Source organism: Talaromyces amestolkiae (assembly GCF_001896365.1).
Source record: "Talaromyces amestolkiae strain CIB chromosome Unknown scaffold24.1, whole genome shotgun sequence".
Lineage (NCBI taxonomy): Eukaryota > Fungi > Ascomycota > Eurotiomycetes > Eurotiales > Trichocomaceae > Talaromyces > Talaromyces amestolkiae.
Genome location: NW_024468060.1, coordinates 275,787 through 300,842, shown reverse-complemented (window position 1 = coordinate 300,842; position 25,056 = coordinate 275,787). Strand labels below are relative to the sequence as shown.

The 25,056-nt window shown below is 46.9% G+C and overlaps 9 protein-coding genes across 9 annotated transcripts; 5 read left to right on the top strand and 4 right to left on the bottom strand.

Moving 5' to 3' along the window:
* Positions 1 to 703: 703 nt before the first annotated feature.
* On the top strand, positions 704 to 2,080 carry BHQ10_009434 (uncharacterized protein; the record flags this gene model as incomplete). The annotated part of the gene is made up of 1 exon (XM_040882349.1): positions 704 to 2,080. One exon carries the CDS (start codon positions 704 to 706, stop codon positions 2,078 to 2,080), a length of 1,377 nt encoding a protein of 458 aa, XP_040737936.1.
* A 1,584-nt stretch (positions 2,081 to 3,664) lies between these two features.
* BHQ10_009433 (uncharacterized protein) lies at positions 3,665 to 5,272 on the bottom strand (the record flags this gene model as incomplete). The annotated part of the gene is made up of 1 exon (XM_040882348.1): positions 3,665 to 5,272. One exon carries the CDS (start codon positions 5,270 to 5,272, stop codon positions 3,665 to 3,667), a length of 1,608 nt encoding a protein of 535 aa, XP_040737935.1.
* An 834-nt stretch (positions 5,273 to 6,106) lies between these two features.
* Positions 6,107 to 6,878, top strand: BHQ10_009432 (uncharacterized protein; the record flags this gene model as incomplete). Its single annotated transcript, XM_040882347.1, has 2 exons — positions 6,107 to 6,701; positions 6,754 to 6,878. The coding sequence occupies 2 exons, from the start codon at positions 6,107 to 6,109 to the stop codon at positions 6,876 to 6,878; spliced, it is 720 nt and encodes a 239-aa protein (XP_040737934.1).
* A 794-nt stretch (positions 6,879 to 7,672) lies between these two features.
* BHQ10_009431 (uncharacterized protein) lies at positions 7,673 to 9,189 on the bottom strand (the record flags this gene model as incomplete). The annotated part of the gene is made up of 2 exons (XM_040882346.1): positions 7,673 to 9,074; positions 9,140 to 9,189. 2 exons carry the CDS (start codon positions 9,187 to 9,189, stop codon positions 7,673 to 7,675), a joined length of 1,452 nt encoding a protein of 483 aa, XP_040737933.1.
* An 883-nt stretch (positions 9,190 to 10,072) lies between these two features.
* Positions 10,073 to 11,118, bottom strand: BHQ10_009430 (uncharacterized protein; the record flags this gene model as incomplete). Its single annotated transcript, XM_040882345.1, has 2 exons — positions 10,073 to 10,621; positions 10,684 to 11,118. The coding sequence occupies 2 exons, from the start codon at positions 11,116 to 11,118 to the stop codon at positions 10,073 to 10,075; spliced, it is 984 nt and encodes a 327-aa protein (XP_040737932.1).
* A 59-nt stretch (positions 11,119 to 11,177) lies between these two features.
* BHQ10_009429 (uncharacterized protein) lies at positions 11,178 to 15,946 on the top strand (the record flags this gene model as incomplete). Its single annotated transcript, XM_040882343.1, has 5 exons — positions 11,178 to 11,241; positions 11,390 to 14,820; positions 14,870 to 15,622; positions 15,684 to 15,761; positions 15,818 to 15,946. The coding sequence occupies 5 exons, from the start codon at positions 11,178 to 11,180 to the stop codon at positions 15,944 to 15,946; spliced, it is 4,455 nt and encodes a 1,484-aa protein (XP_040737931.1).
* Positions 15,947 to 16,538: 592 nt separating this feature from the next.
* On the bottom strand, positions 16,539 to 17,534 carry BHQ10_009428 (uncharacterized protein; the record flags this gene model as incomplete). The annotated part of the gene is made up of 1 exon (XM_040882342.1): positions 16,539 to 17,534. The coding sequence occupies one exon, from the start codon at positions 17,532 to 17,534 to the stop codon at positions 16,539 to 16,541; it is 996 nt and encodes a 331-aa protein (XP_040737930.1).
* Positions 17,535 to 19,563: 2,029 nt separating this feature from the next.
* On the top strand, positions 19,564 to 21,652 carry BHQ10_009427 (uncharacterized protein; the record flags this gene model as incomplete). The annotated part of the gene is made up of 9 exons (XM_040882341.1): positions 19,564 to 19,612; positions 19,660 to 19,688; positions 19,808 to 19,906; positions 19,964 to 20,135; positions 20,202 to 20,383; positions 20,446 to 20,733; positions 20,794 to 21,048; positions 21,116 to 21,332; positions 21,390 to 21,652. 9 exons carry the CDS (start codon positions 19,564 to 19,566, stop codon positions 21,650 to 21,652), a joined length of 1,554 nt encoding a protein of 517 aa, XP_040737929.1.
* Positions 21,653 to 22,633: 981 nt separating this feature from the next.
* On the top strand, positions 22,634 to 24,873 carry BHQ10_009426 (uncharacterized protein; the record flags this gene model as incomplete). The annotated part of the gene is made up of 6 exons (XM_040882340.1): positions 22,634 to 23,252; positions 23,313 to 23,419; positions 23,482 to 23,938; positions 24,003 to 24,120; positions 24,182 to 24,635; positions 24,703 to 24,873. 6 exons carry the CDS (start codon positions 22,634 to 22,636, stop codon positions 24,871 to 24,873), a joined length of 1,926 nt encoding a protein of 641 aa, XP_040737928.1.
* Positions 24,874 to 25,056: the final 183 nt, after the last annotated feature.

The following is a 25,056-nucleotide window of genomic DNA, read 5'->3' as shown; positions in this document are numbered from 1 at the left end:
ACTTTACGGACAATCACATGAATGAAATGCCCTAATCTACCCACCACTTCAACTCACATATAGTCATACGGATGCTGGTGCCTTATTTCCACGTAGAAATGCGCTTTGTCAAAAGAAAAATCTTAAAGAATTTGTCCAAATATGTCAATTGATCATATTCCGTGAAAATGCTCCTCCATAGCATGACTTGTCATTACTACCGAGAGATATAAGAACACGAACAAGCTAACCAACGTCTGCCTATATATTCCTTAAGCCTCCATGGCTCTATAGCTTGGCATTCGCTCTAACACTATAAAGCTCTTTTGCCTACTTTAAGTGAATAGTCAAGCTGGATGATCTTTGAATATAGGATACACTCTGAGCCAAGACTATGTACACTACCCTCAACCCGAAGGATTTTATCATCTTCTTAGATGATGAAAAAGCTACTGCTAAGTAACTGGTTAACTAATTAGTCAGTGAACAGTGTTGTATACTGTGATTGGTTTCCTGACTGGTTGACTTATAGTGTTAGCCTGTCCGAGAGTAATAAATAACAATCAACAAGAATGAATCGCTGAACATAGCCAAATTTACCCTACCTCAGTCCCTCACTCAGGCTGCTAATCTCGCATTTCCTACCTACATAACAACATAAAAGTAACAACAAGGGACACGATTGGACATGGCGAGAAGGAATCGACCGAAGGTCATTCCAAAAATGCAATGGGTGGCGAATCCATACCAAGACCATGCAAGCCAGCCTGCTGTTTTGATGATGGATAAATTGATAAATGCAGAGGAAATCAGAGAGGCCGGAGAGGAATTCGTTGCGAATCCGCAATTCGCCCTGCAGGTCTACAGCACCGTATCTCTTGATTCTGACTACACCGCTCTCTGTCAATATCTCAGTCGAGAGATCCATGACTGGCCATCCATTTCTTTTGAGATATATAGCCCCCAGCCGGATGTATTTGCCTGCGTAGAGCATCAAAGACGGGAGATTTTCCATAGAAAGACCACGACCCCAGGAGAGGGATTGTTCCCTGGAATTGCAAAGGCAGTAACAAACGACTCAACCTCGCTTCCTCAGGGTTTACTTTTTGTGATCACCTCACACAGCTACCGCGACGGCTTTCTTGCCCCTAAATACGAAGATGAAACTGGCCCGTTATGGGTAAGTTTCAACAGGAGTTTCCCTCTCAAGGCAAAAGCGGATTTGCGCTCACGTCTTCTGTGGGTGCCGCCCACAGGCTACAATCCTTCGGCGGTTGAGGAGTCGGATATCTCCCCTGAAAGAGAGGAGATCATGGTGCAGGCATGTCGGCAGACATATTATCCCTTTAAAGACCTACATTTCGTACTGCGTCGGAGTTACATTAACGATGATTATGAATTTGATTATGGCCTCGATGACGATGAAGGAGATCCAGATTCGTTAAATCAACTACCATCGTCAGAGACAATTGAGTCATGGCAGTCAAATGTTAATTCACACCATCATCATGATTTCTCCGTGAAATCATCTGCTGGGGAGCTTATTCTAATCAAATCAAACTTGGCGGACACAGAGCCAGATCTGCAATATGTTATACATGTTTCATTCGCTCATACTAGCTCACAGCTCCCATCCATCGCACAGGCCTTTGCCGCGGCCATAACAGAAAACCTACCACTTGGAAAGACAATCAACTTTGAATTTCATTCAGCATCTTCTCAATGCCTAAGTGTTATCCTAGCATCACACTATGATATCATGAATGTCCGACCAGATATGGTCGTGGGCGCTTATAAGCATGAAAGTCAAACACGGATCTTCCCGCAGGATCGTAACGAGGACTTCCCAGAAACCGCCCTGAAGGTCAAAGAGCCATACCAGACCTTTTTCGTTATTATTGACCGGCCGGATTTCCTCACTGCCCATGGTGTGCTTTATTTCCTGACGGATGGCAATGAATACACAGACGAGTGGAGACGGATCAACCCCCAGTCGATAGCTGATAATGAGCGTAGTAACTGCTGGATTTATCAGGTGTGGCGAAGTGCTGGGATGCCCGAAGTGGCTCGGAGGCTGGGGATGCTCAGGTTAGAACAGTGATGTTATCTGCATCGACATCATATGCCTTGAAGTACAAGTTGAGATTAATCAGGAAAGACAGCTATAGAGCGTTCTTTTCTCTTTCTTACTTTGAATTCACTAGCGTCGGTTTCACGCAATCACACATGTACTCTCTAACCCTGTATCTTTAATACCTAGATAATTCCTGCATTTCAAACCCGTAATGCCCCTAGACCATTATTCCCCCACATACGGTACCTACTAGGTAGAGCCCTAGAAATTGTTGTCAAAGGCGTCGCAGACGAACTCTATGGATTTGGAAGTTTCCCACCACGCGGTTTCGATATTTAGCACTGATAAGTAGTCGAACGTGCTGGCGCTCTTAATTGAAACACGAACGTGCTGGCGCTCTTAATTGAAACACGGCAGTTTTCTATTCTACCGCCCTATGAGGGGCAGAATGTGTACACACAGTTTGAATAGAAGTTGCAATATCCTTAGCAGTATTGCCTACTTTGGTCCAATCCGGCTTCTTTCCTCCTACCCAGGTTCCCTTAGCTCCATTCGTTAATGCATAAAGTAAAGCCATCAAATTCAAATTGTCACTTCCTCTCGCCTTGGTTGCGGTGTTGGCGAGGAGATTGCTCGGGGAAGTGTGTCTTGAGCATTAAGGGGAAAGTCGAATCCCCCAGTATTTGTATCGCCTATAATAGATTGAGCAGATTAGTGCCTTGAATTCATTCTACTGCGGAGGGCTACTCATTGCTAAAAACGTAAGCGCATCATGTCGCCCCAGCACGCTGCCAGCCTGGTATAAAATTAAGTACTCCTATGCCGTTATATGTTGACTCCAGCATCAATGTCATAAGTGAACGAACAGGTATTGTCCGAGTCGGTTGAGAGACCCGCGTCCGCGTGAAAAATCACAAATCCATCCATAACAAGATCCACACTGTAGTCGGGGACCTTTCACCGGGGATCAAGCACAATATCGAATGTAACCTTCGGTTTAAGATGAAGGGCCAGTCCTCCGACGGTACTGACTGAGGCTCAGACCGATGGACTTCCGAGCATCTGCGTCCCGTCGTAGCTGGGAAAGTCGAGGGCAGACACGGGTTACACGATGACCACTGCCACCAAAGGAGAAACCGGATTTGGCACAATACGTCAAAAGGCTCATACGGACCTAGGGATTCTGAGTGAGTAACATGTACGAAGAAGCTGATTCAGGTTTTAGATTTCATCTACAAGATGAATTCGAAGTTAGCATTTATAAAGCCGATCTAAGCGATTGCATAAGACTCGTATCGACCAGTTGACTGAGGTTACCAATGGTGAAATACAAACATCTGACACTACGATCCCTGAATTGTGATGACACTTTCTGTTACTATTATGGCATAACAAACGATATGATGAAAAGGCGGACCAGAACTCGCCAATCATTTATTGAAAGCCCCCTTCAGTGCTGAGAAGGCCGGTTACTTCTACAGCGAAAAGATACCATTCGTTCGATATCCGATTTTGGGTGATGAGATGAATTGTAAATATAAATAATTTGAAGCTTTCAATACAATACAGATTAATCTTGCAGGCATCGATGAATCACGAACGATTAGTTCTTTAGACAAGCAGTACGAGATCACCTTGGTTTCTAAAGCACGTAGCGAGATCGCGGCTCAAATTATCTGCTGCATCTTGATTACGCCATACGTCCTCCATGATTTCCAATGCTTTGCGTACCGTACCAAAGATGCTTGACGGCTGTAGGGCATCTGCTATAGCGCGGAAATGAGGTATCCGCACTGGTTCCGCAAGGCAGCCTGCCACGCAGAAGGGCCACACAATCGCGCGAAGCAATGCTGGAGGGGAAATTCGGAACGTCAATAGCTCGATTATCTTATCAACATGATAGCGGGCATCGATACTGGCAGGCTGCCATCCAGTGACAACGACAGACAGATATAGAAGCGTCGCATGTGCCCAGATTTGGGTGACCAACGCGGTCTGAGCAGAGGATGTCTTTGGGTGAGAGTCTCCTGTCGTGAACCTCTCCAGAAGGCTGCTGGGCTGTCGAGAATCAGGGTCTACCATGTCCTCTTCAAGCTGAGTAAGTTGTCTTTCCAAAGAATCCTTGATCGGTGTTGCGCGATGAACTAGATCTAGCATACTGAGATTCCCGGCACTTTGGCATCCTTGTTTCCACATGTCAAGCGTAGCAGTTTCGCTGATGTGAAGCAACACCCAGTTCTGGCAACCCATGACAGTCTCGAAATTAATAATCGGTTCCGTGCCATCCGAGCTATTGAGAAGGCATTGATGATACTCATAGAGTTTAGGCTGCTGTTGGGAAACCGTGCTGGCAATGATATCATCATATAGTAAGAGTGCGGACGAGAAACGAAAGGCCGCTTGTTCTGCACTCGGAACATAAACACTCTGAGAAGGCAAGAGTCGCGTCGCTGGCCCGAGCAGAGAGATAACAGAAGAAAACTTTGACCTGTTTCCAGTTGGTTCGACAGTCTCACAGCTGTCGAGAAGTTGTCTGAACAGAGCCAAGGCGGCATTGAGGTGTGGCTGGCAGTTTTCAAAACTCAAAACAGCGACCTCAAAACGCTGTATTTGCATGATGCTTGACAGTATTCGTACAGCGCCGTGTAGATGTTCAGTAATGCTCGAACCATGGATGAACTGTAGCGACTGCCGTAACATGCTGAAGGCATCCCTTGTCTGGGCTAAGACCGTTTCCCAGGTTAAGTCGTCACTGGGAACTCCACGCGCCAGTGAGAAAAAATAGGAACTCTGGCACAAGGTAGCCTGCCGTACAACCGGACTACTAATCATCATTTCCAGGATCCAGGATCTTCCTCCTTCTAGCATAGAGGGATTATAGAATGGAAATAGGAATGGTAGTATATATTCGAGGTGGAACGTGAGCAGAATAGTGTCAGACCGCGCGAAATTCATGTTTCCGGAAAAATGCTTGCTGGCGAGCTTGCAATCATGCTCACGCTGGAGTGGCGTGTTGGCGGTCTCTGACCGCGGTTCCTGTGAGTCATTACTGTCTCTTTGAGTCTCTGAGATAGCAAACTGCTCAAATCTTTTTTGATTGCCGTCTGTGGTTGGTTCGACGATTGCGTGGCGATGCCCCAGATCACGATCCCGACGGCTTTTTTTGACCTCACGCTTGAGTCGGTTGGCCATCTCGTCCTGCTTCGCACCGCCGTCCATCCATTCTGGCTTTTCCTGGTTGTAATGACAACTTATTTGGAGTGCAGAGCAAGTATTGCATATGGGACGATATTCGTCACATTTCTTGCGCCGAAGGCGGCATGTCCAACATCCAGTGAAACTCCTCGGTGTGGCGTGTCGGTCCATATCCGATTGGCCACATTTCCACCGCTGCTTCGTGATAAGAATTGTTTTCAGGTTAGATAGTAGATTCTAATTTTTTGAAGTCAACCAGCAACATTAATGTTAGCCTGTTCTTAAGGTCTGAGTGGGGAGGTGGTGGATGACAAATGAAGTGATAGGTGGGACGTGCGCTGGGATATATCCACCAGATCTAGATTAATTCCAAAATCCCATTTCTTTTCGCCAGATCAAAGGTTCGGAATGGCGAGCCCAGATCCGATGGGGCACACCGTAAATCCAGCAGTTTATTCCTCTATTGGCTGACGCTAGTGTCGCTAGGCAAGTCACTAGCAATGACTAAGGTATTTCCGAAGCCCCGGAGTTGCGGAGCTGAGGAGTTTCGGATCCACGCGTGGGCCGGAGTGACGGGCCTGTAAGAAATGAAATACACATCAGTCTGTATGCTTCGGAATCTCCGTTGTTGGGTCTCATTCTATGGTGTTGTTCATGAACATATAAAGTCAAGATGATGTTCCTCTCAAAGTTCGTTTATTATCCAACAACAACAACAACAACAACAACAACAACAACAACAACAACAACAACAACAGCCTCTTCTAAATCATCATCAACGCAGTCAAACTTTCAAGACTCAAAGACAATCACCTATCAGGAATCTCAATCTTTCATTACCTAGGTACTTCAGACAAAATGGTGCTCCCTCGCAAGGCTATTATCAGCATTACCTCGGCACAGGCCACTCTATTCAACGGCAAGGAGACTACCGGTCTTTTCATCAGTGAAGCTCTCCACCCCTACGATGTCTTGACTGCCGCCGGATTTGAAGTCGACCTTGTCTCTGAAACCGGAACCTATATCGCCGATTGGCTTTCTCAACAGCCCGACTTCCTGAACGGCAGTGACCTCCAAACATGGAACGACAAGGACAGCGACTTCCGCAAGAAGCTCGACAACATGCCCAAGGCCGCTGATGTGGATGGCTCCCAATACGGAGTCTTCTACGCATCTGCCGGGCACGCAGCTTTGATCGATTACCCCAAGGCAAGCAACCTGCAGAAGATTGCCGAACAGGTCTGGGCGAATGGTGGTGTGGTCGCTTCCGTCTGCCACGGACCCGCTATTTTTGCCAATATCCTTGACAAAGCGACCGGCGAGCCTATCATCAAGGGAAAGAAGATTACTGGCTTTACTACCGAGGCGGAATATACTATGAAAATTATGGACGACCTGAGAAGCTGGAAATCTGAAATGGTAGAGGAGCTTGCTGCTCGCCTCGGTGCTAAGTGTAAGTTGGCTTCCAAATCAAAGTTCATCGATGATACTAATACAAGACTTAGATGAACGCTCAGCCGGTATCTGGGACGACTTCCATGTCGTCGATGGCCGCTTGGTCACTGGACAGAACCCTGCGAGTGCCAAATCGACTGCCCAGGCTGTTGTCGAAGTGTTTGACAAGCTTTAAATCTACGAAGTCAGATTTCTAACTCCAGACTAGAATCTTGGGCTGGCTGTCAGGCCATATGCCACTTCCATTGGTCGCAGCTAGCCTTTCATGCCTTTATTCCTGCCATTGTTTAACCATGCATATAGACAAAATATTTCTGTTGATCTTAAGACTACCATAATGATATACGTTTACTTATCTACTTACGCTTTTTCAGAGTTGCCGTAAACATTTGTTCAAATGTCCACTACCTAGTCTCTTTTCCCTTTGTTCCATCAAGGAAACGACATGTAGATTAAAAAGTTGAAGTGCTTTCTTTGTGGATTGGATTTTTTCCAGCCCAGATCGATCCATGGATGTTGTAAGATCCATGCTATACCTTTGCCAAGGGAAACCTTGCCCCCTCAAAGAACCGAAAATTGATTGGTAATCCGAAGTGTAACGGCTACAGAACTACTATAACTATATAATAAGTACTGTTCACAATCAGTAGACGTAGATTGATAACTTACAATAAGCATTGATTTGTGCAGTCTGTAAGATGTTGCTATTAATCGGTACGGGTGGGTTCATATACTAGTCTTCGTTCATGAATAATGCCTAGGTACCCCATCACATGTATATATAGGACATTTATCTTATCTTAAAGTACGTCTCTAACTTCCCGTCCAATGTTGTAACTGGCGTTTTTACGTCTTCACATGTCGCACACGTTCATACAATAAAGTCTATTCGCTATTGCATTGCTCTGTGTACCGAAAGAAAAGCCCAAGACGCCAAGTCCACTCAACTCCTGTATGACGAGCTATTGACTAAAAATCGAAGGACACCCACTCTGTCTTTGGCGGTACGCTCGGAACAATGCCATCCTTGAACATTCCATTTTGCACAAAGTATTGGTATTGGTCCGTTACTTCTGCCGTATAGTTTTCATCCTGCTCACTGCAGTCTCGGAGGGTAGCGAGATCCGGCGGCCCATCGTAGAAGAAAATGCGGACCCAGGTTTTGTTATCATGGGGATGCAGATAGCGCGGAGTCCCGCCCTCGTACTGTACTGGTCGCCCTTTCCATCTTATCAATTTCTGTGTCCCTGGATCTCGAACGGTATCGCCCACGAGTTCGGGAATTGGGTTCAGTTCCCCGAGCCCGACTTTGATGATGGGTCTGGGTCCTATTGGTGCCTTTCCGGGAGTATTCACTTGAGGCTGTGTAACTGTAGTTGAGACTGATGCTGCAGTCGCCGGAGGCTGGCCAAAGACACTCGGAGTAGCCGAAGAAGTTGCCGTTTGGCCAAATGGATTGAGCGATGGTGTTTGCTGCGGTTGTGCAAATGGTGAGACATCTTGAGATGGCTGGCCGAATGTGGCACCGGTCGAAGATGGTTGGCCGAATCCACTTGTTGTTGCAGATTGGTTACCAATCTGGGAGAATGGAGACGTTGTCACCTGGCTGGCGGCCGGTTGTCCAAACGGTGCAGAAGTCGAAGGTTGGCCGAATTTACCAGCCGCTAATGGATTTGGTTGAGTTGCAGAAAAAGGAGACGGGCCAGCCGCAGCGTTCGAAAACGCGGAACCTGCCATTGCTGAAGGCTGCCCAAAGGCAGGCTGACCGAATGACGGCTGACCAAATGCAGGCCTACCAAAGGTAGGTTGCGCTGCTCCAAGCATTGATGGCTTACCAAATGCAGAGCCAGCTGTGGATGCTCCCAAGCCTGAAGGCTTTCCAAAAGCAGGCTGATTCTGCCCAAGCATTGATGCCTGTCCAAAAGCAGGAGTAGGTGCAGCTTGAGTCGCACCGCCAATGCCACCACTTGGTTGTCCAAAAGCCGAAGTCGACGAGACTGGGGCTGGCTGGTTGGCGGATGATGACGGAACACCCGATTTACCTTCCACGATATCAATGCGATTTGGGTGTTCATTCACTCCATCTAGTACGTATTTAACGGCACCATTGAGATCATTGAGGATGATTTGAATCTGGTTTATAGTTTCATCATGTAACTTCTGCGCTTCTTGAATAGCCTGGTTGGGGTTTCCAGCCGCCGTGGCTTCGTAATGTCGCAATCGCATTTCCTCGAAGCTCTGCTCTCGAGACGGGCCTCCGAAGAGCTGTCTAGGTGCATTTTTCCCCGGGCCATATGCGGAAAATACCCATTCTGGTCGTTCCTTCCCTAAGGTAAGGTCAAGTTGGATATTTTCAGGTGTGATGTTAAAGCTACGATATGAATCAGTTATATTTAGATCGTCAAAAATTTTTGCAGTGTTCTTTCGGGGACGTACCTCAAGGACTTGTCCTGTTGCTGTTGATTGCTCCCTGGACGATGAAACATTTTGTCAGTACGAGCGAAAACCGAGACATTGATGATAAAGGCGATGGTATTGAGGTCAAGGAAAGGTAAATGTTGGCCAACCTCAGTCAGAAATGAGTTTGGACTGACTGGCTGTGGCCACGAGGCGTTTGGAAAATCATTACTTCGCGCGGCCATTTCGCAGGCCTAACTGAATATAAAAAGAAGACTTACTAGTTTGTGTAACAGCTGAACCGAGAACACCGAAACGGTTGGCCGATGCACCAGACGTTACCTGGCCTGGATGTTCATATCTGCATCGCTCTACGACAGTCAGAAGGGTTCATTAGTCTCTGGATACAAGAGGCTGCGGAGCAATTATTTGCATACAAACGTACCTCCGTATCTGCATCGACCCTGTTGATAGTACGAACAAATTGGCATGTCGTTATACTGTATCGCTCTATATCAAAGTGAGAGTGGTTGTTGTTGCGCGGTCAAGAAGTCTTGGTTGTCGCTGCACGTGGTGTCTGGTGCGTTGATTGGCTGGTTGGCCACCTAAAATACCGAACAGCACGGCGATATTCCTGCGATCTTTATGCTTTTATATTTACCAAGTCTTCCAGGCCGTTATAGAGACAAAGACTGCCTATCTTGCAATTCAGGATTAGCTGCGAGAGACGTGTCGTGCCTATTACGGTGCATATTTGCGCTACATCGCGACTAGAATCTGATCAAAATTTCCGATGGAGTAACTCCTTTTCCATCCACTAAATTAATGTAGAATGTCCACCTAATGAAATATGTAACTTTGAAACAGTTATGCCAATTCGCTAAGAAGCCCTCTGCCCTTATGAAACCCCCCCTAGATCCCCATGAACATGTAGGTAACGCCAAAAACACCATGGACCAATCGCTTTGAATGCTAGAGCGAATCAACCTTGTCAAAGCCTTGTCGTAGATCATCCCAATTGATGCCATCAATCTTAGGTCCACCAAGCGATCTCACCTTCGATGGAAGATCTCGCGTGTTGCCAGTCGCGAGTCGCCGCATCAATACGGTATCTTTTGCGCCGGAAAGTGTTGCGACTTTGCCACCAAGAAGATATTCTTCGAACCATGACTCTTCTTTATCGTCGAACGGTAAGTTGAGTAATTCGATCGCGCGCTGACCCCTCAGACTCCCGGCCGGGCTCTTGTGGACGAATAGAACTAGCTGCTCCAGAAACCGTCTTCGGCGAGAGTCATCATAGTTGCGTAGAAAGTAGAAAGCTTCGGTAACGCTTGCGCGACAGAGGGTCTCGAAATAGGAAGACTGGGCCTTTTCGGTTTCGAGTGGCGGGGRAACCGTCAAGTAATAAGCTATCGCCAACGAGTCGTCATGATTTGGTAGCTTGGGTAGGGTCAATATGTAGAGGATTTCGTCGGGAAATGTTGGGATAAGGGAAGGTTCGGTGAGAAACTGCAAAGCCAGCTATCATATGGGAGAGTACATTAGTACTAACTGGACTCGTATAGATCCTAGATCGCAAATACCTGGAATTCAAGTCGATCCAAATGCCAGAGTCCGTCGATGAACAGCTGATACTTGTCTGGGATAGAACATCGTCGAAGGAACTGAACGAGCGCTTCGTTTGCGCGACAATCTCGGAGGAGATAATATATCACGGCTTGTTTCTGATGATTGGGAAAGGACGATGAGAGAATCTGCTTGTACAAGTCTCGGAGGTGCTGATTCGACTTGGGAGGATATCTTTCATGGACTGTCATCAGGGCTTGATTAGCGACGCCATTGATCGTTGCCACAGTTTTCATACCTGCTTTCACGCCCATCAAACCAAGCAGCCGGTCGATAAAGAGTTGATTTTCCAATGACCGACGATTGCCATTGATCGTATCGATGAGCTTTTTGTCATATGTAAAATTCCGGTTGAATTGAAAGGTGACGTCGAAGTCTTCCCAGGATGCCATTTTGCGATCCAGTCACCGATTAATGGAAGTCTGCGACAAGAAGAATATAGTCAACAACGATGTTCACTGAACAAGCTCATGAAGGCGGTGAAATGGTGAGCTTGCGGGCGGGCGGCAAAGAAAGTACGCTTTTCCCCTTTCGGATTGGAGTAAACAACCCGCGAACCAAAACAAACAAATCAAGAGTGGGAAGGCATCCGGGAATCTTTCTCTCCCGACATCATCTCAGGTTAACATCGACCATCACCCAAATCTCATATGGCTTCGGTAGCTAGAGGTAGACCGTCGCGTCGCGCGGCCTCGCGACGAACATCCTACATCGAAGACGTCTCCGAAGAAGAGGATCCCGGCAATGTCACACCCACACCCTCTCACTCCAACGTAGACGACGATGAGGAGAACGAATACACACCCGTGGCACAGAAACCGATCCCTAGGCGAGGCGGCCGACGGAGAGCATCAGAAGCACCCTCACAGCCTCCCAAACGCTCGACGCGTGGTGGCCGGAGACCGAAAACTGTCGAACCCACCCCGCAGCCGGAAGAACATGAAGAACATGAAGAGCCGTCCATTGTCACAGACACCGTGGAGCATGCTAGCGAGGAGGAGGACGAGGAGGCGACGATCATCGCAGCTCAGGATGAGCCTGAATCGCCTTCTGAGAAGGTTCACGCAGCGCAGAAGAGGAAGAGGGCTGCAAGTTCCCGTAAGAGCCGTGATTCAGCTACGCCAGCCGCAGAACTGTCCTCACTTCCTACTCCTTCTCCTTCAGCTTCGCCCGAAGCCTCCTCGCGATCCCATCGAGAGTTCAGCAGCCCGCTCTCCGATATCACGCAATCTGCTGTCAACAAATCCCCTGCCCCAACGAAAAGCGATGCCGAAGAACAAAAGTCCCATATCTCGATCATCAATTCGCAGTCGACTACCCTCGAAAAGCCGATGGATATTGTTTTGAAGTCACGGTCCTTGGGTATCCCTGTAGCCGAAGAGACCAAGACTCCGCGCGCACGTATGGTAATCACTCACCTTGTGCTCACTAACTTCAAAAGCTACGCCGGCAAACAAATCGTCGGACCCTTCCATGTATCATTTTCATCTGTCGTCGGTCCCAATGGTTCCGGAAAGTCTAACGTTATCGACTCTCTCCTCTTCGTGTTCGGATTTCGCGCCAGTAAGATGCGTCAAGGAAAGATCTCCGCCCTGATTCACAACTCCGCCAGATTTCCCGATTTGACCTTCTGTGAAGTGGAAGTTCACTTTCAGGAAATCATGGATCTCCCTGGTGGCGCTCACAAAGTCGTTCCCGAGTCTCAATTGGTGGTTTCCCGGAGAGCGTTCAAGAACAATTCAAGCAAGTACTACATGAATAAGAAGGAAACGAACTTCACTACAGTCACCACATTCCTCAAAGATCGCGGGATCGATCTTGATCATAAGCGTTTTCTTATCTTGCAGGGCGAGGTTGAGTCGATTGCGCAGATGAAACCCAAGGCTGGCAATGAGCATGAAGACGGTCTTTTGGAATATCTCGAGGATATCATCGGCACTTCGAAATACAAGACCCCTATCGAAGAAGCAGCGGCAGAAGTTGAAACGCTCAATGATGTTTGTGTCGAGAAAAACAATCGAGTTCAGCATGTCGAAAACGAAAAAACTGCACTCGAGGATAAGAAGGACAAGGCTCTGGCTTACATTCGAGACGAGAATGATCTTACCATGAAGCAATCTGCTCTGTATCAGGTCTACATTGCGGAGTGTGAGAACAACAACAAGGTCACCGAGGAAGCCATCATGCAAATGCAGGAGCTGCTCAATATGGAATTGGAAAAGCATGAAGGCAACGAGTCTGGAATCAAGGAGATCGAAAAGAAGTACAAGCGTGTGACCAAAGAATATGAAAGCATGGAAAAAACCACTCAAGCAATGATCAAGGAAATGGCGAAATATGATAAGGAGGCTGTCAAGTTCGAAGAGAAGCGAAAGTTTTTGACGGGCAAGCAAAAGAAGCTTGACAAGACTTTGCAGACTAGCCGGTTGGCGTCATCAGAGTCTGCGAGTCTAGTTGAGAAGCATGCTTCGGACATTGAGAAGAAATCGGCGGAAATCGTCCAGCTTGAAGATGAGATGAAGTCGGAGGAGGAAGAACTCGCCTCAATCAGAGAAAGTCTGAAAGGCAAAACACAAGGTCTCTCGGATCAGATTGCAGCGAAGCAAAAATCTCTCGAGCCATGGAACGCCAAGGTCAATGAAAAACTTTCTTCCATCGCTGTCGCTCAAAGTGAACTAGATATACTCCATGAACGGGGTAATGCAGGTGCGAAGGCACTTGAGGAAGCTCAAGTTCGGGTTTCTACGATCGAGGAAAGCTTAGCCGAGAAAGAGACGGAACTTGAGGCAAAGCATCAAGAGAAGACTCAGCTCGAAGCTGAAGTCGAATCCTTGAAGAAAGACCTCAACAAACTATCTCAAAAGGAACCCGAGCTTCGCTCCTATGTCTCTCACGCACGGCAAAAGGCGGAAGAGGCTCGAGCAAGCCTTGCTAGCACGCAAAACAAGGGCAGTGTTTTGTCTGGTCTGATGCGACTCAAGGAATCTGGCCGTATTGAAGGCTTTCATGGTAGATTAGGCAACCTGGGAACGATTGAAGAGAAGTATGATGTCGCCATTTCGACCGCCTGCCCGCAGCTCGAGAACATGGTAGTCGATACCGTGGAATCAGGCCAACAATGCATCGATTATCTACGGAAAAACAATCTGGGTAGAGCGAACTTCATTCTTCTCGATCGCTTACCCAAGCGGGACATGTCTACGATCTTCACGCCTGAAAGTGTGCCACGATTATTCGATTTGGTGAAACCAAAGGATGCGAAGTTTGCTCCAGCGTTCTACAGCGTCCTGCAGAACACATTGGTCGCCAAAGATCTTGAACAGGCCAATCGCATTGCTTATGGCGCTAAGCGATGGAGAGTCGTCACTCTCGACGGGCAACTCATTGACTTGTCTGGTACTATGAGCGGAGGAGGAACGCGTGTCGCTAGAGGCGGTATGTCATCGAAACAAGTTGCCGAGACTTCGAAGGATCAGGTTTCCAAATTGGAATTCGACCGCGATGAGATGGAGAAGAAGCTTCAACTATTCCAGGACAAACAACGTCAGTTGGAGACATCGCTTCGTCACAAATCCGATGAGATCCCCAGATTGGACACCAAGATACAGAAGCTTGGCATCGAGATAGAGAGTGGCAAGCGAAGTCTTTTAGATGCCCAGCGTCGTATCAAAGAGCTCAGTGTTGAACATAAACCGTCCAAGACGGACGAAAACCGAGCGAAGGCCTTGAATCAGCAAATCGAGGTCCTTCAGGGAGAAGTTGAGAATTTGCGACAAGACATGGCCGGCATCGAGGAAGAGATCCAATCTCTTCAAGCCAAGATCATGGAAGTCGGCGGCGTCCGTTTAAGAAGTCAGAAAGCGAAGGTGGATGGCTTGAAGGCCCAGATCAATCTTCTGTCTGAGGAAATATCAAACGCCGAAGTCGCGAAATCGAAGAATGAGAAGCTCATCAAGAAGCACGAAAAGACACGTTTGGAAGCTGAAAAGGATGGTGAACACTTGAGTGCTGAGATTGAACGATTGGAGGAAGATGTCAAGAATCAAGCAAACGATGCTTCGGATTCAAGACAGCAGGCGGAAGATGCTCAAGAGGTAAGCTCGATTGATTTTACAGATGGAACACATCCTTACTATAGACTAGGCACTTGAAACGAAACGTGGAGAGATCAAAGCCCTCAAGCAGGAGCTGGACGAGAAGACGGCTGAACTGAACGAAACACGGGCCCAGGAGATCGAAATGCGAAACAAATTAGAAGAAAACCAGAAAGTCCTTACCGAGAATCAGAAACGCAGTCGATATTGGGAGGAAAAGCTTTCGAAGTTGTCAATACAGAATGTCAGCGACCTTGGTGATACTCAGGAAACAGCGGAACTGCAGACATTCACTGCTGATGAGCTGGCCGACATGAACAAAGAGTCGCTCAAGGCAGTTATTGCAGCGTTGGAGGAGAAGACACAGAATGCATCCGTTGATCTATCAGTTATTGATGAGTACCGCCGCCGTGTTGCTGAACACGAAACGCGTTCTGCAGACTTGAATGAGTCACTAACAGCCCGTGATGCTGCAAAGGCCCGCTTGGATGGCCTTCGTTCTGCTCGTCTGACTGGTTTCATGGAAGGTTTCAGCACGATTTCACTACGACTCAAGGAGATGTACCAGATGATCACGATGGGTGGCAATGCTGAATTGGAGCTTGTTGACTCTTTGGATCCTTTCTCGGAAGGAATCCTTTTCTCTGTCATGCCGCCAAAAAAGAGTTGGAAGAACATTAGCAACTTATCCGGAGGGGAGAAGACACTATCCAGTCTCGCCTTGGTGTTTGCTTTGCATCATTATAAGCCAACACCGTTGTATGTCATGGACGAGATTGACGCCGCCTTGGATTTCCGAAATGTAAGATGAACTGACTACCCCTGGCTTACAACCATGTCGATGGCTAACTCATATCCAACAGGTTTCTATTGTTGCTTCATACATCAAGGAACGTACTAAGAACGCCCAATTTATCGTCATTTCTCTTCGGAACAATATGGTAAGTGACGCTTCTGCCACTATTCGATTGTCTGCATGGTGTCTAATGCAACCTAGTTTGAACTTGCCTCGCGCCTTGTTGGCGTATACAAAGTCAACCACATGACTAAGAGTGTCACTGTCGAAAATCGTGACTACATATCTGGTCGATCTACTTCGATGACAGCGGCGCCGACACAGTCGTGATGACGTGTTTTTCTTGCATTTTTTTTTATATTCTTTCTAGTCCCGGTCAATTTGTTCATAGATGATCGTAGGGTTCAATGACGGGATGAGCAGGTTCTATCGGAATGGGGTGAAAGCATGCGATGATTCGATACAGTTCTTCTCGCTGCTCAGGAGTTCGGTTGCATTGTGTAAATAGGATGGACTGTGTTTTGATTAGTATTTCTATTTCTCTCTTCATGTTTTTTTCGAGCTCCTCAATGGGCACTATTTTATAACGATACGATCTTCATGCTGTATGCCATACGTGCTAGTCGATTTGTGCACCCGATGTTTTCTTCTTTGCTGACATCTGACACCTTCGTTCCCTCCTCCTATATCCTTCAATTCTGTTATCCTCTGACATCTACCATCCCACAAGTCCTGCTGCTGAATTATTTATGCCCTGGCTTTCGGCCCAGACTTCAAGCACCTTGTCTATGTCTAAATGCGAGTACTGCAAGTCAAAGAACTGCGGTGGAAGAGATGAAAATTGAATCATCGTGACCTGCCGTTCTATCAGAGCCGCACGTAAGACTTTCTCGAGCCGACCTTTTCTTCTGTTAGTTCTAACTTAGGCTTCAAAGTCACACGCGATAATGCCAACATCTTCGCCGAAAATGAACAGAAACTTACGAGCTAGGTTCCATCGCTGCCCACAGACCCGAAGACTATACATTATCAGATCGATGTTCTTCGGCACATCGACTCCAGTGATACGAGCATGCACGATAAAAAATCTCGCTGCTACGAATAGAGGGAAGATAAGATGAGGACTCATATCCTCCAGATCGGCATCGTTCACATTGCGCACGACCATTGTTATCTCATCGCTCGCGTCTAAACATCGTTGTATCGCATGATAGAAAGGTCCGTGTGGCTGTTCGATTTCATTCGCAGGAAAAGCAAGGCGTTGGTAGAGCGCGATGATGGCCATGTTGTACATAGCGAAGGCAAGGATGGTGATGGGATCAAAGTCCCTGTTTTCTTCTACTGCTACATTTGATCCAGCCGCGGTTGTGTGAGGCGTATGACTCGAGGGCATTGCGGCGTAGTGGCTGTGCTGGTTATGGCGCTGCTGATGTTGATCATAGCAGCTCTTAACCCCCGAACTGAATAACGTCGATGATGAACGCCACTTTTGTAGCCTTTCATCTACGCCCTTGCATTCTGCCTGCCATTTTGCTCTCCCAGCTGCAGTGCGACGATCGAATGGTTGTTGGAGGAATTGATGTACAATGTATAATTCGTTGACGACGAGGTTGACATACGAGGTGAAACTAGAGGAGGTTTCCAGATCGCCGAAGGATGCGACGGAGATGTAAAACTCGGGCATCGTGGTCCAAAGCTCATCACTGAAAGCAGACCAAGGCATATTTTGCTCAGATGGCAACGACGTACTGTTGGTGGAAGTTGTTGTTGACGCCGACGGTAAGATAGGAGGCGGAGGCCGAGTGAGCGATACATTCCAAGCAACACCCATAGTTGACGATCCGTCAAGTATCTCCGTCATCCAGTATGCTCTTGTCTTCTCCTCTTGATCAATAAGCGTATTCGGCAGCGGCAGCATTCGTGGGGGTAACATCGACGTACAGTTGAAGTTACTGCATTGATTGACAACAAGATCACGAAGACCTAGCTGCATAGCGATTCTGGGCAGAGTAAATTTTCAGCAACAACCATTTTCTCAGAGGACTAGAGCCTTCTCCACTACGGGAAAAGAAAATAAGCAGGTCTATACCTTTTACAAAGAGCGATTAGGTTCCAGAACTTGGATAATTTGCCATTTCCGAACTCAAGCACGCTGATTATCAAAACAGCTTGGAGTGAGGATAATGACAGAAACTCCATGGCATGGATTGCAATATTCTGCGCGTATTCAGCAGACAGGATTCGTCGTTGATCATGACTCAGAGTTGTCACGAAGCCGACATGAGGAAGTGTCACAGCCGCAATAGCTTTCAAAACTTCATAATGTGGTGACAAGTTGATAGTGACTGACTGATCTTGCAGTGTCTGCAAAAGCGAGGCTTGGTGAAGAATGGGAAACCATCGATGAAACTTATCGAACCATACGTGACATAGTTCTATGAAGTCGGGGCGGGATGGTTCGTTCGTTGTTGTAGCTTGGATGGTAGGTACTGCCAATGTCGGAGAAATGGGTTGATGGCTCAGTACAGGCACCTCGTCCATATTCTGAGGTGGGCTTGGCATTATAGGAGATTCTTTCAGAATTTCTGTGTCAGTATGATCGACCAACATCTGTACTAAGTCTGCAAAGCCAAAGTGCGTACGTTGCATGTGGTTCTTCATTGCTTGAAACTCGGCTTCAAGTGTCTCTAATCGGCGTTCAAGTTGGGATACATAACCGGCGCGCAAACCACGTTTTTTCTCTGTTACAACATACTGGCATTGAGTGTTGTTCTTGACACAGAAACTGCAGCTTGGTTTTCGCCGATCGCATTTGACCTTGCGTCTTCGACAGAGAAAACACCTACATTCGAGGAATGAGCACTCCTGGGGCAAGTGTTGCATGAATAGATTGTAGCTACATAAACATACACAGTTTTGCTCCTCCGAGTCGAAGCTGATGAACAGCTACCATCCTCCGAGATTTCCTCTTCAAAAGGACTAGACATTGAGGTGATTGTTACCCGCACAGCGGATCCGAAAGGACGCAAGAAGAATAATCAGAGCTTCATGTTATCCTTGTGCCGTCTCATCAAGCAAATCTAGATACTGGCTTCGCCCGGTAAGCTGGATGCTAGTCGGTTTAGGAACATTGTGATTGACAGAGACAACAACGAAGAATACGCCGTGACGGGCCATGTCGATGCCGCAGCACGCTACGTGTAGGACACGAGCACTCTCCAAAATATCATGTTGAGCAGACCCACAACGGAGTTTAGTCCGAGACGAAACAATGAACAATGATCAACGAGTCCAGGTACGAGAAGTAACTCAATCGGAGCGTGGACGATAGCTATCTGCATCTTTCAGGTGTTTCAGATATATCTTGTCCGATCCGACGAGTTTTGTATGTAAGGCACAAATGGAAATTCAATGTAGTCTAGAAGTTTGAGACCTTTCAAGTACCTATCCCTTCAAAGTTGACTTACAGTGGGCGTGAGGGGTAACCCGGCCGAAAGATTGAGATTGCACACGCACCGGTGCATAGCCGGTCTACACGGCGCGACAAGGCCCGGAATGACGACAAAGGCGCTTTTGCCTCGTCTGAACCTGCGCCAATGGCTGAAAACAGCTGATTGGAACCTGCCCCAATTTTCAAAGTGTCTGGGGTCTGGGGAACCTAGTCTGGGGAGACCCACCAGTCTCGTTAATTGCGGTTAGGGCTTTCCAGCATCAAATGAGTGCCTTACACAGATTGCACAGACTGAGAGTACGAGATGTCAAGCAGGATCGCTAGACTCTGTAAGGAGACTGTTTCTACGCCGACAATAAAAGGCTTGCTCTAGCCCTGTTTTCTGGATCTCCCTTTCCTTTTCCATATACCACTACCTGTACCGATTTCCGCGACGCATTGTTCTCGCAATACTACTACTATTCCCCTGCTCTTGAGACCTCATATCCACGCCATAATGTTGGAGGGATATCCGTTGGAGATAGCTATCACCGCCGTGAACTCTTGTAGGTCGATTATTACCATGTCTCGATTCAGGCCTGACGTCAATTAGGTGCACAGGCTTGGTACGGCTTCGACCAGGTAAGTTTATGTTTTCATACGTTAGCTTTTACTACGTCTTGCCCTCTAAGCATCGATGCTGTACTCCCGAAAGGTATATTTGGCGGCAGAAAGAATATAATAGCTAATGCTTGGGGCAGGGCATCATCAGTGGTATTCTGATCAGTACCGATTTCATCGACACGTTTCCACAAACCAAAAATAGCAACATACAGGGTATCACATCTAGTTGCTTTTCTGTAAGTAGAGGAATTGGCATTATTCGAATGGCTGGAGTGGCTAAAAGTCGTATGAAGCTGGGAAATTTGGCAGGCTGCTTGGCTGCGTTTTTCTACGGTACCAGTTTAGGGAGAAAATGGACGTTGCGAGTTGGTGCATTGATTAGTGCAATTGGAGCTATTCTTCAGTTCTCTGCGACTACATTTCCCCAACTTATTGTTGGACGGGTCATCAATGGTGTCGGCAATGGTAGGTAGAGCCTGTCAAATTTGCACTCCGCTTGACGAATGATGACTGACGCCCTTGATACAACAGGAATGACTAGTTCTACTTGTGGAATTTTTCAAGCAGAGTCGAGCCGTGGAGAACGAAGAGGAAAGCTCTCCGTCATTGTGGTACTGCATAATGTCATTTTCTACTGTCTAGGAACGTGGCTTACCCTGGCATGTTCCTTTGCATCCGGTGGATGGCAATGGAGACTGCCATGTGCACTCCAGGTGAGCAACCAAAAATATAGTATTTGATCGAAGACTCTTTCCTGGACTGATTTTTGCAACAGCTTGTACCCTTTATCGCTCTGCTATCACTTCTACCCCTGGTCCCCGAAAGTCCTCGCTGGCTTCTCATGCGCGATCGGCTTGAAGAAGGCGCAGAATCGTTGAGAAGGTACCTTGGAAAGGGGCTTTCTGTAGATGACTTTATTGTCAGAAAGGAGCTCGCTTCCATACTTGGCGCTATTCGAATTGAAAGAGAGTCGAAGATCTCCATAAAAGAAGTCATAACTCTGAAAGACCGATCCGGCCATCTGAAACGACTGCTACTTGGATGTGGTGGACAGTTTATGCAGGTTGGTCACCAAAACACCGTGTAGTCTTCGCTTGTTTTGACTGATACTTTTTTTTGAAAGCAACTCGGCGGCATCAATGCATTGAACTACTATTTCCCAACCATTTTGACTGTCAATATCGGACAAACTGAACTGATGGCTCGAATCTTGACTGGGTGTAACGCTACATCTTATATGATCTCATCCGGCTTGTGCTTTTGGATGATTGAGCGGTTCGGTCGTCGATCCTTGATGTTGAGCGGTCTTTGGTTGCAATTTCTCGCTTATTTGATGGTTGCGATTTCTGTTGCTCTTTTATCTCATGCCCCTTTAGAGGTACGTGAAGTATCAATAACCCTCCTTGTCGTATTAGCCATCATCTGACCATTCATATGTCATACAGTGGGGAGCCGTTGCAATCACTTTCTTATTCTTCTACTATGCTGCCTTTGGTTGCACATGGGGAATGGTGCCCTGGGTGTACCAAGCTGAAGTCAATTCATTAGCCATGCGTACACAAGGAGCAGCAGCAGCAACAGCGACTAATTGGTTATTCGGATTTGTCTGTACCCAATTTACGCCTACCGGAATTAGAAACATTGGCTACAGATTTTACATCAGTGAGTTACGGTCCCAGTTATTGCCACAAGTCGTGTATTATTCTAATCAATTCCCAGTCTTTGCTTGTTTCAACCTCATCTTTATTGCCGTTGTCTATTTCCTATATCCTGAGACTGCGAACCGTACGCTTGAAGACTTGGATGCATATTTCGATCGTGATTCTGGACACAAGACTATTATACCAATTGGCGACAAAGTCGCGAAGCAGACTGCCCGCCCGCTTGAGGTTATCGAGGCAGAGGCTCTCCGTGTTGCGGAGAGTAAGACAACGGACCTGCAAAAGGCGACTGCAGTGCATGTCGAGGACGTGGAACCATAGTTTGCGGGGGTACGATTCATAAGTTTCGTTAAAGGAAGGGGAAGCCTGCCAAGTCTTGACTGAATATATTACTTGAAGTCTTCACTTAGCTTTGCGTTGGAGAATTGTCAATGGCCTCGGGAATGTTATATATTATATATCTCACAGTCGTGTTAATCATTTACGTCTCTACTTATTTGATGCGAAAGGGATTAAATAACAACACCTCAACCTCCAATAAGACAATGGTAGTAATGCCGCATCCAGGAATCTAGATTGTCGTATGCGTTACCTAGGTCAGTTGTTAATAGTACCCAGACACTCTGTTGAGACATGCGCGTTACATGCAAGTCGAGCCAAAAAGACTGCCAAGCATAAACCGAAGACCGAACATCAAACCCCTGAATTGAAGTCGTCTTCCAACACAGCTTTACTCGTTCGAATTCTATTATTTTTAAATTGTAGCAATGAAAAAAACCGAGTTTGCGAACTTTCTTTCGGCGTAGTTGCCGAATATGGAGCACGCAGCAGGGCGGGCCATGTCTTTCCGTCTGTCTGCTCCTCCTACTTGGCCCGTGGCTCATCTGATCACTTGCAGACTCCTACAACCACAATGCAAAACAAAACAGAGCATCCAATAACACAATGAGATGCCGGCAGCTCGCTGGAAGCTCTCCTTATGAGTTCCACTGCATGCGGGGTCAATTTCGCTTCATCTAGGCTGATAGGATGAATATCGATACTGTTGTTTTGCCGGGAGGACAAAATTATATAAAGAGCTATAGGGGAAGCATGTAATGACTTTTGAGTTTCCCCAGGAGAGTAGAAGTATAGAGGCAAGTGCGAGTCTTGAACTAAATTATTGCATAAGGTAAGTAACCACTTTTCTTGCTTGAAAAATGCACAAAATCATTCTGATACAGTCACAGTTAAACTTTTGATACTCGCATTCCATTTCCTCATCCCCTTTTCAATCAATAGACGTTGTGATTTCCGCTCGAAATGGCACTCAAGGCGAACCACCACATCATTCAATTGCCAAAAACTGCTGCCCCGTCAAAAGCTATCGATCCGATAGCGATTGCGCAAGCATGGATTACATCGCTCGAAGATATTCTGAGTGGCGCACCAGAGCAATACCAGCGACTGTCCGAGATTTTTCACAAGGAATCTTGGTGGCGTGATATGCTCGCCTTGCAATGGGACTTGCGTACGTTGCAGGATATCGATAAGATTGAACCGTTTCTACGAGCCCATCAACCAATCTCCCAGCTGTCTGGCCTTCGTCTTCAAGATGAAGGAAAGTACAAACCCACTTTCGAGTCGCCAACGGTAGAATTGCATTGGGTGTCCTCCATGTTCTTTTTCGACACCAAAGTCGGAAAAGGTGCGGGAATTCTGCGCTTGACACAAGACCCAAGCTCCGGGGCATGGAAGGCTTATTCAGTTTATACCTCTCTGCAAGAATTTAAAGAGTATCCTGAGCCTTTGGGTCATAAGCGTGCTTATGGAACTATTGAGTCAATGCCCGGTGGCTTTGGTAAAGGGACGTGGTTGGAGCGAAGGCAGAAGAAGGTCAATTTTGAAGAAGAGGAACCACAAGTCCTTGTGGTTGGTGCCGGTCAGTCTTCCCCAGTCATCAGATCTGAAATTATTTTAAAGCTTACTTTGACCGATTTAGGCCAGGCTGGTCTTAACCTCGGTGCTCGATTACAGTCCTTGGGACTGTCAACATTGATCGTGGATAAGAATAATCGAGTGGGAGATAACTGGAGAAACAGATATAGAGTGAGTTACAAGTTTCAATTCTTTCTTTATTTGACACACGTTATAATTCAAGAGTGAGATAGAAAGCTAACACCCGGGTAAAATTGAAGACATTAGTGACTCACGACCCAGCCGAATTTACACACATGGCTTACCTGCCATTCCCTAAAAACTGGCCTCAATTCACACCCAAAGACAAGTTGGGAGATTGGTTTGAAGCATACGCCAGCCTGATGGAACTGAATGTCTGGACCAGGTCAAAAGTGGAGGGCGCAACATATGATGATGCAAAATCATCGTGGACTGTCAGAATACAACGATACAATGAAGATGGAACATCGAAAGAACGAATCGTGAAGCCCGGACATATTGTTTGGGCAACCGGACATGCTGGCGAGCCTCAGATACCTACTTTCCCAGGACAAGATAGCTACCAAGGCGTTGTGTATCATGGTAGCCAGCATGAAGATGCCTCCAAGTACGACGTCAAAGGCAAGAAAGTCGTCGTCGTAGGGACTGGTAACAGTGGTCATGACATCTGTAAGTCTATCCGGCTTTGGTCTGTACTTTCGGTCACAGATTCTCTTGCTAATAGTTGTACTAGCTGAAAACTTTTATCAGAACGGAGCAGAAGTCACCATGGTACAGCGTAGTGGGACATATGTGTTGACACTAGACAAAGGGGTATTCATGCTGCATGAGGGATGCCATGATGAGAATACGTGAGTAAACTGCACATCGGCGAGTAGCCAGTCATTGGACTCATATCTAATGAGAACACAGATTATCCACAGATCAGGCAGACATCGTTGCCGAGTCCCTACCCTTTCCAGTTCAATTTGCATTGAACGTGTCCCTCACGCAGCGCATGGCTGAGGCTGAACGTTCCACTCTTGAGGGGCTCGAGAAAGCTGGCTTCAAACTAGATTCCGGCATTGATAAATCTGGTATTGCGCGTCTCTACTACACGCGTGGAGGTGGATACTATGTCGATGTCGGTTGTAGTCAATTGATTATTGATGGAAAGATCAAGGTTCGTCAGAGCCCTGAGGGAATCAAGGGCTTCACGCCCAAAGCCTTGGTTCTGGCAGATGGCACAGAACTGGAAGCCGATGTTGTGGTTCTGGCAACTGGCTATGATAATATGCGTACCACGGTCCGCAAAGCACTTGGTGATGGTGTTGCGGATAAATTGAAGAATGTCTGGGACTTGGATGAGGAAGGTGAACTGAATGCTGTAAGTGACCGCATTGCTTTCCCCCTCTGAGATGCTTTTAGTCAAAGCTAACACCGTTGATCATTAGATGTGGCGTCCTTCTGGCCATCCACGATTTTGGTATATGGGTGGAAATCTGGCACTTGTGCGGATCTATTCCAAATTCCTCGCCCTACAAATCAAGGCAGTCGAGGAGGGATACAATACTGAACAAGCTGGAAAGACCAATGGTGTGGTCAATGGCGTTAATGGTCACTAGGCGCATGTCGGTTGTTACTCCATTTGCGAATGCTATGTCTGTTACTTCGTGTTTGTCAAAAAATCTACAGAAACAATATCCTGTCAACTACGTAGTCGGGATATTCAAAGGACGTGTAATGTCGGTTCAGTTCTGTCTTTACCATCTTTTTCTTTTTCATTGTCTATATTTCCTGCAAGTAAC